Source organism: Oncorhynchus nerka, linkage group LG4 (assembly GCF_034236695.1).
Source record: "Oncorhynchus nerka isolate Pitt River linkage group LG4, Oner_Uvic_2.0, whole genome shotgun sequence".
Taxonomy (NCBI): Eukaryota; Metazoa; Chordata; class Actinopteri; order Salmoniformes; family Salmonidae; genus Oncorhynchus; species Oncorhynchus nerka.
In genome coordinates this window covers 81,832,059-81,844,453 of record NC_088399.1, presented here as the reverse complement: position 1 = coordinate 81,844,453, position 12,395 = coordinate 81,832,059, and the positions used below count along the sequence as shown (strand labels likewise).

Genomic DNA, 12,395 nt, shown 5'->3' with positions numbered 1-12,395 from the left:
CCTGAGGAACTCTGAGGCACCAGAATACATGAGATGTAGTTTTACCTTTATAATAAAGGTAAATAATTGCATGCATATCATCGCATTTGTGTAATGTCATAGAGCTGTAGAATATGGCATAGAGCTGTAGAGTCTGGTATAGAGCCTGGCATAGGGCTGTAGAGTCTGGCATAGAGCTGTAGAGTCTGGTATAGAGCTGTAGAGTCTGGCATAGAGCTGTAGAGTGGCATAGAGCCTGGCATAGAGCTGTGGATTCTGGCATAGAGCTGTAGAGTCTGGCATAGAGCCGTAGAGTCTGGCATAGAGCTGTATAGTCTGGCATAGAGCTGTAGAGGTTAGACTACGGCAATGGTTAGACTACGGCAATGCTCTACTTTCCGGCTACCCGGATAAAGCACTAAAGAAACTTCAGTTAGTGCTAAATACGGCTGCTAGAATCCTGACTAGAACCAAAAAATTTGATCATATTACTCCAGTGCTAGCCTCTCTACACTGGCTTCCTGTCAAAGCAAGGGCTGATTTCAAGGTTTTACTGCTAACCTACAAAGCGTTACATGGGCTTGCTCCTACCTATCTCTCTGATTTGGTCCTGCCGTACATACCTACACGTACGCTACGGTCACAAGACGCAGGCCTCCTAATTGTCCCTAGAATTTCTAAGCAAACAGCTGGAGGCAGGGCTTTCTCCTATAGAGCTCCATTTTTATGGAATGGTCTGCCTACCCATGTCAGAGACGGAAACTCGGTCTCAACCTTTAAGTCTTTACTGAAGACTCATCTCTTCAGTGGGTCATATGATTGAGTGTAGTCTGGCCCAGGAGTGGGAAGGTGAACGGAAAGGCTCTGGAGCAACGAACCGCCCTTGCTGTCTCTGCCTGGCCGGTTCCCCTCTTTCCACTGGGATTCTCTGCCTCTAACCCTATTACAGGGGCTGAGTCACTGGCTTACTGGGGCTCTCTCATGCCGTCCCTGGAGGGGGTGCGTCACCTGAGTGGGTTGATTCACTGTTGTGGTCATCCTGTCTGGGTTGGTGCCCCCCCCTTGGGTTGTGCCGTGGCTGAGATCTTTGTGGGCTATACTCAGTCTTGTCTCAGGATGGTAAGTTGGTGGTTGAAGATATCCCTCTGGGGACTGTGCTTTGGCAAAGTGGGTGGGGTTATTTCCTTCCTGTTTGGCCCTGTCCGGGGGTGTCCTCGGATGGGGCCACAGTGTCTCCTGACCCCTCCTGTCTCAGCCTCCAGTATTTATGCTGCAGTAGTTTATGTGTCGGGGGGCTGGGGTCAATTTGTTACATCCGGAGTACTTCTCCTGTCCTATTCGGTGTCCTGTGTGAATCTAAGTGTGCGTTCTCTAATTCTCTCCTTCTCTCTTTCTTTCTCTCTCTCGGAGGACCTGAGCCCTAGGACCATGCCCCAGGACTACCTGACATGATGACTCCTTGCTGTCCCCAGTCCACCTGGTCATGCTGCTGCTCCAGTTTCAACTGACCTGAGCCCTAGGAGCATACCCCAGGACTACCTGACATGATGACTCCTTGCTGTCCCCAGTCCACCTGGCCATGCTGCTGCTCCAGTTTCAACTGTTCTGCCTTATTATTATTCGACCATGCTGGTCATTTATGAACATTTGAACATCTTGGCCATGTTCTGTTATAATCTCCACCCGGCACAGCCAGAAGAGGACTGGCCACCCCACATAGCCTGGTTCCTCTCTAGGTTTCTTCCTAGGTTTTGGCCTTTCTAGGGAGTTTTTCCTAGCCACCGTGCTTCTACACCTGCATTGCTTGCTGTTTGGGGTTTTAGGCTGGGTTTCTGTACAGCACTTTGAGATATCAGCTGATGTACGAAGGGCTATATAAATAAATGTTATTTGATTTGATTTGATTTAGAGTCTGGCATAGAGCTGTAGAGTCTGTCATAGAGCTGTAGAGTCTGGAACAGAGTAGAGGCGCTTACAGAAGTGGTAGAAATGGCAACCATTTTTAGTAGCCTAGGGTACGGGAAAAGCTTTCCAGTTTCACTCACTCACCGAATGATGCGCAGCTCACTCGCAAGTGATGGCCGATGCACTCGTGCCAAAAGCCTATCTTTCTCTTGTATAAGTTGATAAAATATGTTGGTAGCCTATAGCAGAAAATGTTGAGTCTTCTCTTTTCAGCACGAGCTATTTGCTTTCTAACCTGTGTTTTCCCGCGATTGTATTTCAAATAATATTTTGTATGCATGCTGTTCATTAACAGATTTGCCACACATTCCTGACTGTAGGCTATACCTTGTTATTGGGCTACACACCATCAACAGCTAGGTTAGTTGTTAAAAGAAGCTATTGATCCTCTGTGGATAAATTATCATGGTGTAGTAGACTATTCTGAATTGTTCCATTTCTTTCTGAACAGACAGCAGTAATGTAAATGTATTTCAATTCATCAGGGGTGCTGCACCACCTCCAACATCCTTCCGTGGCAATGATGAAGTGCTGCAGTCTGTGCATAGGCTATCAGCCAACCAGACGGAATATTAAGGATGATGGAAATCAAGTGTTATCGGGTGTTAATCAAATGTTATGCTGCTGTGGCAGTGCTGTTGATATTTAAACTAGGTAGCTTGCTATACACACTTAACCGGTGACTGCATTTCAAGCCGTGCATGTTTGGATACTGGGTACAGGATACTGCATTACAGGAAAGAAAAAGACAACATGGCACACATGAGCTCCATACAACGCAGGGCTAGGGGTGGCAAACCTGACAACATCACAACGACTTGGGGGTAATGGGTTTAGGACAACGATGACCAAAACTGTACACCGAAAAATATATATACCACCACCCAAAAGGGTACTTGGTGAGTGGGAGGGCAAAGGGGCAGGTGCTGGGCACAGGTAGACCTCTATCTGGTTCTATAGTCAGATGACATGAAAATAGAGCTCTGGTCACACAGACCAGTGGTGGGTTTGGCATCGAAAAGAGGAATCATATGCAGAAAAGAACCCCATACCTACTGTAAAATATGGTGGTGAATCTTTGATGTTATGGGGATATTTTGCTTCCACTGTTCCTGGGGCCCTTATTAAGGTCAACGGCATCATTAACTTTAACAAGTACCAGGACATTTTAGCCAACATGCTGGTTGCCTCTTAAAACTTCTTCCAGTAAGACAATAACCCCAAGCACACATCAAAACTCACAAAGAAATGGTTAATTAACCACAAAATCAACATTTTGAAATGGCCGTCTGTCTCCGGACTTAAACCCCATTGAAAACCTGTGGTTTATATTGAAGAGGGCCGCCCATAAGAGCAGACTAAGGATATCAAGGATCTGGAAAGATTCTGTATGGAGGAATGGTCTAAGATCCCTCCCAATGTGTTCTCCAACTCATTAAACATTTGAGAAAAAGTCTCAGTGTCATTATCCTCGCAAGGTGAGGTATTGAAAACAGGGGTGCCAATCATTTTGACCCCTTTCTTTAAAAAAAAAAATGTTGTATTACTTGTTAAACAAAATCTCTTTGTTTTTTCTATTGTATTAGTATAAAATTATTTTCCAAAAACCAATTGCATACAATATAGCTCAGTATATTATTACACTGAACAAAAAGATCAATGACACATGCAGCAAGTTCAAAGATTTCAGTTCATAGAAGGAAATCAGTCAACTGAAATAAATTCATTAGGGTCTAATCTATGGATTTCACATGACCTCTGTTGGTCAAAGATAACTTTTTTTTAAAGGTAGGGGCGTGGATCAGAAAACCAGTCAGTATCTGGTGTGACCACCATTTGCCTCAAGCAGGGCGACACATCTCCTTCACATAGAGTTGATCAGGCCGTTGATGGTGGCCTGTGGAATGTTGTCCCACTCCTCTTCACTGGCTGTGCGAAGTTGCTGGATATTGGCAGAAACTGGAACACGTTGTCGTACACGTCGATCCAGAGAATCTCAAATATGCTCAATGGGTGACATGTCTGGTGAGTATGCGTGCCATGGAAGGACTGGGACATTTTCAGCTTCCAGGAATCCTTGCGACATGGGGCCGTGCATTATCATGCTGAAACATGAGGAGATGGCGGCAGATGAATGGCGCGACAATGGGCCTCTGGAGCTCCTCATGGTATCTCTGTGCATTCAAATGACCACGAATAAAATTCAATTGTGTTCATTGTCCAGCGTGCCAGTGGCCATCAACGGTGAGCATTTGCCCACTGAAGTCAGTTACGACACCAAACTGCAGTCAGGTCAAGACCCTGGTGAGGACGACGAGCACAGAGGTGAGCTTCCCGGAGATGGCTTCTGACAGTTTGTGCAAAAATTATTTGTTTATGCAAATCCACAGTTTTATCAGCTGTCTGGTCTCAGACGATCCCGCAGGTGAAGAACCCGGATGTGGAGGTCCTGGGCTGGCGTGGTTACACGTGGTCTACACTTGTGAGGCCGGTTGGACGTACAGCCAAATTCTCTAAAACAACATTGGAGGTGTCTTATGGTAGAGAAATTAACATTCAATTCTCTGGAAACAGCTCTGGTGGACATTCCTGCAGTCAGCATGCCAATTGTACGCTCCCTCAAAATTTGAGACATCTGTGGCATTCATTGTGTTGTGTGACAAAACTGCACATTTTAGTGTGGCCTTCTATTGTCCCCAGCACAAGGTGCACCTCAGTAATGATCATGCTGTTTAATCAGCTTCTTGATATGCCACACATGTCAGGTGTATGGATTATCTTGGTAAAGGAGAAATTATCAATAACAGGGATGTAAACAAATGTGTACAACATTTGAGAGAAATGCATATGGAAAATGTATTTTATTTCCAGCTCATGAAATATGGGACCAACACTTTACATGTTGCGTTTATATTTTTGTTCAGTGTATGTATTCCATATAGTCTTTTTTGTTAATCTTTATCAAGGGTGCCAATCATTTTGGACTTGACTGAATGACCAAAACTGGAGAGACTGGGTCTGGTGAGAAGAAGGAAACAGAAACAGAGATGGAGAGATTTAAGAAGAGAGAAAGATGCGGATGCTTGTAGAGCATGTATGAATGAGTGTGTGTGTGTCTGTATATTCATCTATGTGTATGTGTCACGCCTATCTATGTTTTTTTTGTATGTCTAGGTATCTATAGGTCTATGGTGGCCTGAATTGGTTCCCAATCAGAGACAGCTGTTTATTGTTGTCTCTGATTGGGGATCCTATTTAGGTTGCCATTTCCCATTTTTGGTTTTGTGGGTTATTGTCTATGGTTAGTTGCATGTCAGCACTAGTTATATATATCACGTTCGTTTTGTTCTTTTGTTTAGTGTTTTTCCTTCATTAAAAGAAGAATGTATGCTTATCACGCTGCACCTTGGTCTCATCAATATGACGAACGTGACAGAATAACCCACCAAACCAGGACCAAGCAGCGTGTGAATGAGGAGCGGACATCATGGTCCCGGGAGAAAGATGAGTGGAGGACATCCTGGACCTGGGAGGAGGTAATGGCAGTGGACAAGACCCTGTCATGGAAGCATGTGGAGATAGCACAGGAGGAAAGGTGACGATACGAGGAGTCAAGGCAACCACAGAAACCCCAAGAAAAACAATTGGGGGGGGCACATGGAGCAGTCGGCGGAGCCGAGAAATAGGAGGATTCGGAGGAGAGAGAAAGGGGGGAGTCGTTGAGTTGGTGGAGGACGCACGGATTTGGAATCAAATAAAGTGTTGTCAGTTTGGTGCCACCTGAGTCAGCTCTCCGTACTCGTCCTGAAATGTGTGTTAAAGTTCCGGAACAATTGATGCCGGCTATACACACCAGGTCTCCAGTGTACCTTCAAGACCCAGTGCGTCCTGTGCCAACTCCTTGCACTCTCCCTTAAGTGCGCCTCCACAGTCCAGTACGTCCTGTTCCTGCTCCTCGTACTCGCCCTGAGGTGCGTGTCACACCAGCCCGTACCACCAGTACCGGCACCACGCATCAGGCCTCCAGTGCGCCTCCAGGGTCCAGTACGCCCTGTTCCTCCTCCCGCACTCGCCCTGAGGTGCGTGTCACCAGCCCAGTACCACCAGTGCCGAAACTACGCACCAGGCCTAAGGTGCGCCTCGGGAGTCCAGAGCGTCCGGCGACAGTACCCAGTCCAGAGCGTCCGGCGACAGTAATGTCCAGAGCCTCCGGCGATGAGCCACGGTTCAGCTCAACAAAGGCGGAGGGACCAGGGTGAAGATGGGGAGCGGCGTCCAGAACCAGAGCCGCGACCGAGGGTAGATGTCCACCTGGACCCTCCCCTATAAGTTCAGGTTTGCAGTCGGGCGTCCGCACCTTTGGGGGGGTACTGTCACACCCTGACCTTAGTTCTCTATGCTTTCTGTATTATTTAGGTCAGGTCAGGGTGTGACCAGGGTGGGTACAGTGGGGAGAACAAGTATTTGATACACTGCCGATTTTGCAGGTTTTCCTACTTACAAAGCATGTAGAGGTCTGTAATTTTTATCACAGGTACACATCAACTGTGAGAGACGGATTCTAAAAAAAAAAAAAATCCAGAAAATCACATTGAATGATTTTTAAGTAATTAATTAGCATTTTATTGCATGACATAAGTATTTGATACATCAGAAAAGCAGAACTTTAATATTTGGTACAGAAATCTTTGTTTGCAATTACAGAGATCATACGTTTCCTGTAGTTCTTGACCAGGTTTGCACACAATGCAGCAGAGATTTTGGCCCACTCCTCCATACAGACCTCCTCCAGATCCTTCAGGTTTCGGGGGCTGTCGCTGGGTAATACGTACTTTCAACTCCCTCCAAAGATTTTCTATTGGCTAGGCCACTCCAGGACCTTGAGATGCTTCTTACGGAGCCACTCCTTAGTTGCCCTGGCTGTGTGTTTCGGGTCATTGTCATGCTGGAAGACCCAGCCACGACGCATCTTCAATGCTCTTACTGAGGGAAGGAGGTTGTTGGCCAAGTTCTCGCAATACATGGCCCCATCCATCCTCCCCTCAATACGGTGCAGTCGTCCTGTCCCCTTTGCAGAAAAGCATCCCCAAAGAATGAGGTTTCCACCTCCATGCTTCACGGTTCTTGGGGTTGTACTCATCCTTCTTCTTCCTCCAAATACGGCGAGTGGAGTTTAGACCAAAAAGCTCTATTTTTGTCTCATCAGACCACATGACCTTCTACCATTCCTCCTCTGGATCATCCAGATGGTCATTGGAAAACTCCAGACGGGCCTGGACATATGCTGGTTTGGGCAGGGGGACCTTGCGTGCGCTGCAGGATTTTAATCCATGGCGGCGTAGTGTGTTACTAATGGTTTTCTTTGAGACTGTGGTCCCAGCTCTCTTCAGGTCATTGACCAGGTCCTGCCGTGTAGTTCTGGGCTGATCCATCACCTTCCTCATGATCATTGATGCCCCACGAGGTGAGATCTTGCATGGAGCCTCAGACCGAGGGTGATTGACCGTCATCTTGAACTTCTTCCATTTTCTAATAATTGCGCCATCAGTTGTTGCCTTCTCACCAAGCTGCTTGCCTATTGTCCTGTAGCCCATCCCAGCCTTGTGCAGGTCTACAATTGTATCCCTGATGTCCTTACACAGCTCTCTGGTCTTGGCCATTGTGGAGAGGTTGGAGTGTGTTTGATTGAGTGTGTGGACAGGTGTCTTTTATACAGGTAACGAGTTCAAACAGGTGCAGTTAATACAGGTAATGAGTGGAGAACAGGAGGGATTCTTAAAGAAAAACTAACAGGTCTGTGAGTGAAAATGTGATTTTCTGGATTTTTGTTTTAGATTCCGTCTCTCACAGTTGAAGTGTACCTATGATAAAAATTACAGACCTCTACATGCTTTGTAAGTAGGAAACCCTGCAAAATCATCACTGTATCAAATACTTGTTCTCCTCACTGTATGTGTGTTTTTGTCTTGTCTAGAGGTTTTTCTATATCTATGGGGTTTTGTATGTCTAGGTATCTGTAGGTTGAACGAACTGCAAACATCTCTGAAACTGGAAACACTTATCCCCCTCATTAGCAGCTGTCAGAGCAGCTCACAGATTACTGCACCTGTACATAGCCCATCTATAATTAGCCCAAACAACTACCTCTCCCCCTACTGTATTTATTTATTTATTTTGCTCCTTTGCACCCCCATTATTTCTATCTCTACTTTGCACATTCTTCCACTGCAAATCAACCATTCCAGTGTTTTACCTGCTATATTGTATTTACTTTGCCACCATGGCCATTTTTGCCTTTACCTCCCTAATCTCACCTCATTTGCTCACATTGTATATAGACTTTCTACTGTATAATTGACTGTATGTTTGTTTACTCCATGTGTAACTCTGTGTTGTTGTACCTGTCGAACTGCTTTGCTTTAGCTTGGCCAGGTCGCAATTGTAAATGAGAACTTGTTCTCAACTTGCCTACCTGGTTAAATAAAGGTGAAATAAAAAATAAATAAATAAAAGGTGGCCTGAATTGGTTCCCAATCAGAGACGGCTGTTTATCGTTGTCTCTGATGGGGGATCCTATTTAGGATACCATTTTGGTTTTGTGGGTTATTGTCTATGGTTAGTTGCTTATATATATATATATATATATTAAGCTTCACGTTCGTTTTGTTTCTTTGTTAGTTTGTTTATTTTTTTCCTTCATTAAAAGAAGAATGTATGCTTATCACGCCTTGATATCATCAATATGACGAAAGTGACAGTATGTCTATTTACAGTACAGTACCTGTCATTGGAGGCCAGCAGTAGCTTCTGTACGTCAACATCTTGCTTTTTCAGCTTGCCGAATGATAATTGGAGCTTTGAGGAGCACCGCCCCTCCACATTGACACTGATGGATCCAGCTTTGGCATCCAGCTTCCCACTCAGGTTGTCTCCAAACCTCCCCTCATAGGACAGGAAGTCTGATTCAGACACGTCTGAGAGAGTACAGAGACAAGTGCCGTATGAAGACAGATTACCTCTCTGACTCCTACTCTGTCTATGTTAGTTATGAATGGCTATATGTTTTAGACAGTTGTGTGTGGGGAAAAAAGATGAGATGTACAGTTTGTGAGATGTATATGAGGAGTAACAATGGCCCTACTTTATTTACCTGGAGTGAGTTCTTTGTCTCCTAGCAACAGGTGACTGAGTGTGAAGTCAGATGGCAGGTACTTGGGCCGTTGCCAGAACCAGAAACGGTTGCGCTTGACAACCAGCGCCATGGGAACCAACTTGTCTGAGTCATTAAGGCGGGAGACCGAGATCAGGGTTCCATCTGGGTCGATCTGACGAACAAATTTTGCAGTTGCCTTGGCAAACATCACCTATGAAGAGGCGGGGCCCAACACCTGGAGGAAGGCAGAGTCACAGTAACACTGGAGTAAGATGAAGTTGCCCCTGGCTCATCTATATCTCCCACCTGCGTCCCTATTCCCTACCAAAATGAATCATACAAAGATTTTTATGACTGCTGTTTATTTTTGTGATCTCCAAATCTCATACGGTATTTCCTCAAATTTCCCCTTAGAATTCCCCTTCAGATGTGTAGCAGGTGCATGTGTGTGTTGTCCTACTATGTCACTGTCAACCAACACTGTGTTCAAACATAGATCATAGTACTGTATGACTCACTGATTGGACAAGGGGGAAGTCCCCTGAGTGTTAACACCATTAACAACAACACGCCATCCCCTAACTCCATCCCTCGCCCTCCACATTCTAGCAGCTCAGTTTTCAAAGTATAAATATTTAAAGCAATCTAGAGGGGGAGCAGGGGAGATAAAGGGAGAAAGAGAGGGAGGAGAGCACGAAAACAGGGAGAGAAAAGAGGGAGGAGAGAGAGAGAAAGAGAAGAGCTTAATACATCTCAGTGTGGAAAATGTCAAATAAACAAGGGGAAAAAACATGCAGGATAGGAGAAGGAATGAATAATGACTAGAGAGGGAAAGACTGTTCAGGGAGAGAGATCAAGAGGGGGGGATCAAGAGAGACATGAGGGGATGGTAGATATCAGTAATATATGGATATGGAAACGTGTTATCACAACACCTCCTTCCTTTCAGTCCCTCAAACCACTGACTATAACTCTACCCTGAATACAGGTTCTTTCAGTGTATTGGCTCATATAGTGGGCAGGGAAATCCCAATTTGGTAAATAGGACCTTCTCCCCATCTCTTATACTGCCCACCCACTACTGTAAGTGACTTGAGCCATGAGGTCATAATCACTAGCACGCTCTTCTGCGCAATAAGCAAATAACGCATGACTCGGATTAGGAATTCCAATAAAAAGTGAGAAGTAAATCATTGCTGTTATTGACAGAAAGCCATCACCAACAGCAGTAAACATAAGGTATATAAAAGCTATGTGAATTTTGAGGTTACAAATGTAACCGGTGTGAAATGGCTAGCTAGTTAGCGGGTGCGTACTAATAGCGTTTCAATCCGCGACGTTACTCCCTCTGAGACCTTGAAGTAGTTGTTTCCTTTGCTCTGCATTGGCCGTGGCTTTTGTGGAGCGATGGGTAACGGTGCTTCGATCGTGACTGTTGTCGATGTGTGCAGAAGGTCCCTGGGGCGAGGCGAGGGACGGAAGCTATACTGTTACACAATGATATGTGGCACCAGGGGGAAATAAATACATGATCCAAAACGTTTTATTTCATATATGCTGTGAGGTTTCAATAAGGTGGGAAGAGAAGTCTGTAAAACAGAAACACTATAAAAAATATTAAAAAATGTTTCATTTGGCAGCCTATTTAACACAAAAAACACAGGTTTATTATTAGCATACCTTTTCGTAGTCTGGAATGATAACAGGGATCGCGTGTAGCGCCTCCAAAAAAGCACCAGTCCCGTGGCCTGTCACTTCTGGAATGTCGGTTCTGGCACGCGTAAAACTCACCGTAGTCACTCCAAACAGCAGCGCAAGAAAATGTCAAACTATCCAAATTCCCTGTTCTTAGCAATTCACGTTTAAACTGTTGTACTCCGTTATACAGATAAGTAGACTATTGATAATAACCCCGCTACTGTATGGATTATTTTACATTCTGTTGAAATGAGTGCCGCTATATACTCACAACGACACTATAGGCTGTCCAAAGATTTTTATGGTATCGATTGGAGCAGAGAGTTATCAGTCAGACAGTGGGTTGGGTCCTACTTCTGTAAACCGGGGAGAGCGGACTTTGCTGCCACCACACCACCACATTCTGGGGGTTGTACGGAGGTAATTGTTATCATATGAGCAGTGTGTGTGTGTGTGTGTGTGTGTGTGTGTGTGTGTGTGTGTGTGTGTGTGTGTGTGTGTGTGTGTGTGTGTGTGTGTGTGTGTGTGTGTGTGTGTGTGTGTGTGTGTGTGTGTGTGTGTGTGTGTGTGTGTGTGTACTTTTCTGACAAGTGCGGACTTGCCCCTCGTCATTGATTCATTCCATATATTTTAACCGGTATAAATGTATTTAGAGCATAACATGACTGTTATTCAACAAGCTGGATAAGAGGTCACCAGGAGAGGTGAAAGACTGTGCGTGTGTTGGTTATGCATTGGAGGAAGCAATGGTTGTACCAGACGTTAAGAGGGCAGTAGTGGTTGAACATAGTGATTCAGTGTGAGAGAATGTAGACCTACTCTGTGATGTAAATGCTATAGCCCCCCCCCCCCCCACACACACACAAGTCAAGTGAATTCCCCAAAGTGTTTCTCAAATCAGGATTTGTCCTGATTGGAACTAATTTGTCCTAATGGGATTTGTCCTAATGAGAACTAATTTGTCCTAATGGGATTTGTCCTAATGGGAACCCAAGCAAAACTTCTTCTTTGTACTATGACTTTAAATATGAGGGAAGTCAAGCCTTATTCTGTTTTCAGAGTGGGAAGAACACTTTTTACAACAGTGTCATAACATCAACAATAAAATGTATATTTTACAGTTATATTGACCATGTGAACATGAGAGAACAGTGTGTTATTGTGAAAGTGTATGGGCCTGTTATGCACAGAAATAGGTCAATAGCCTATCTCTAGATCTCAATGACCACACCCTTCCCCCCTGACCCAATCACCACCAAGAACCACTTATCACCAACATACTGTACAGTGCCTTCTGAAAGTATTCAGACACCTTGACTTTTCCCACATTTTGTTAAGTTACAGCCTTATTCTAAAATTGATTAAATAGATTTTTCCTCTCATCAACCTACACACAATGATAAAGCAAAAAAAAGTGGTTTTGAATTTTTTGCAATAAATAAATACAGAAATATTACATTTACATATGTATTCAGACCCTGTACTTTGGCAGCGATTGCAGCTTCGAGTCTTCTTTGGGATGTCGCTACAAGCTTGGCACACCTGTATTTGGGGAGTTTCTCCCATTCTTCTTTGCAGATCCTCTCAAGCTCTGTAGGCT

The 12,395-nt window shown here is 44.7% G+C and overlaps 1 protein-coding gene across 1 annotated transcript in view; it reads right to left on the bottom strand.

The window, feature by feature from the left end:
- The window catches only part of LOC115128662 (gasdermin-E-like), a 21,472-nt gene extending 10,314 nt beyond the window's left edge, over nucleotides 1–11,158 (bottom strand). The window contains exons 1-3 of the mRNA XM_065017931.1: nucleotides 10,778–11,158; nucleotides 9,095–9,332; nucleotides 8,726–8,918 (exon numbers count right to left, since the gene is read on the bottom strand). Of these exons, the coding sequence (XP_064874003.1) occupies nucleotides 8,726–8,918; nucleotides 9,095–9,305 (404 nt within the window). The 5' untranslated portion in view covers nucleotides 9,306–9,332; nucleotides 10,778–11,158. The remainder of the gene's footprint in view (nucleotides 1–8,725; nucleotides 8,919–9,094; nucleotides 9,333–10,777) is intronic.
- Nucleotides 11,159–12,395: the final 1,237 nt, after the last annotated feature.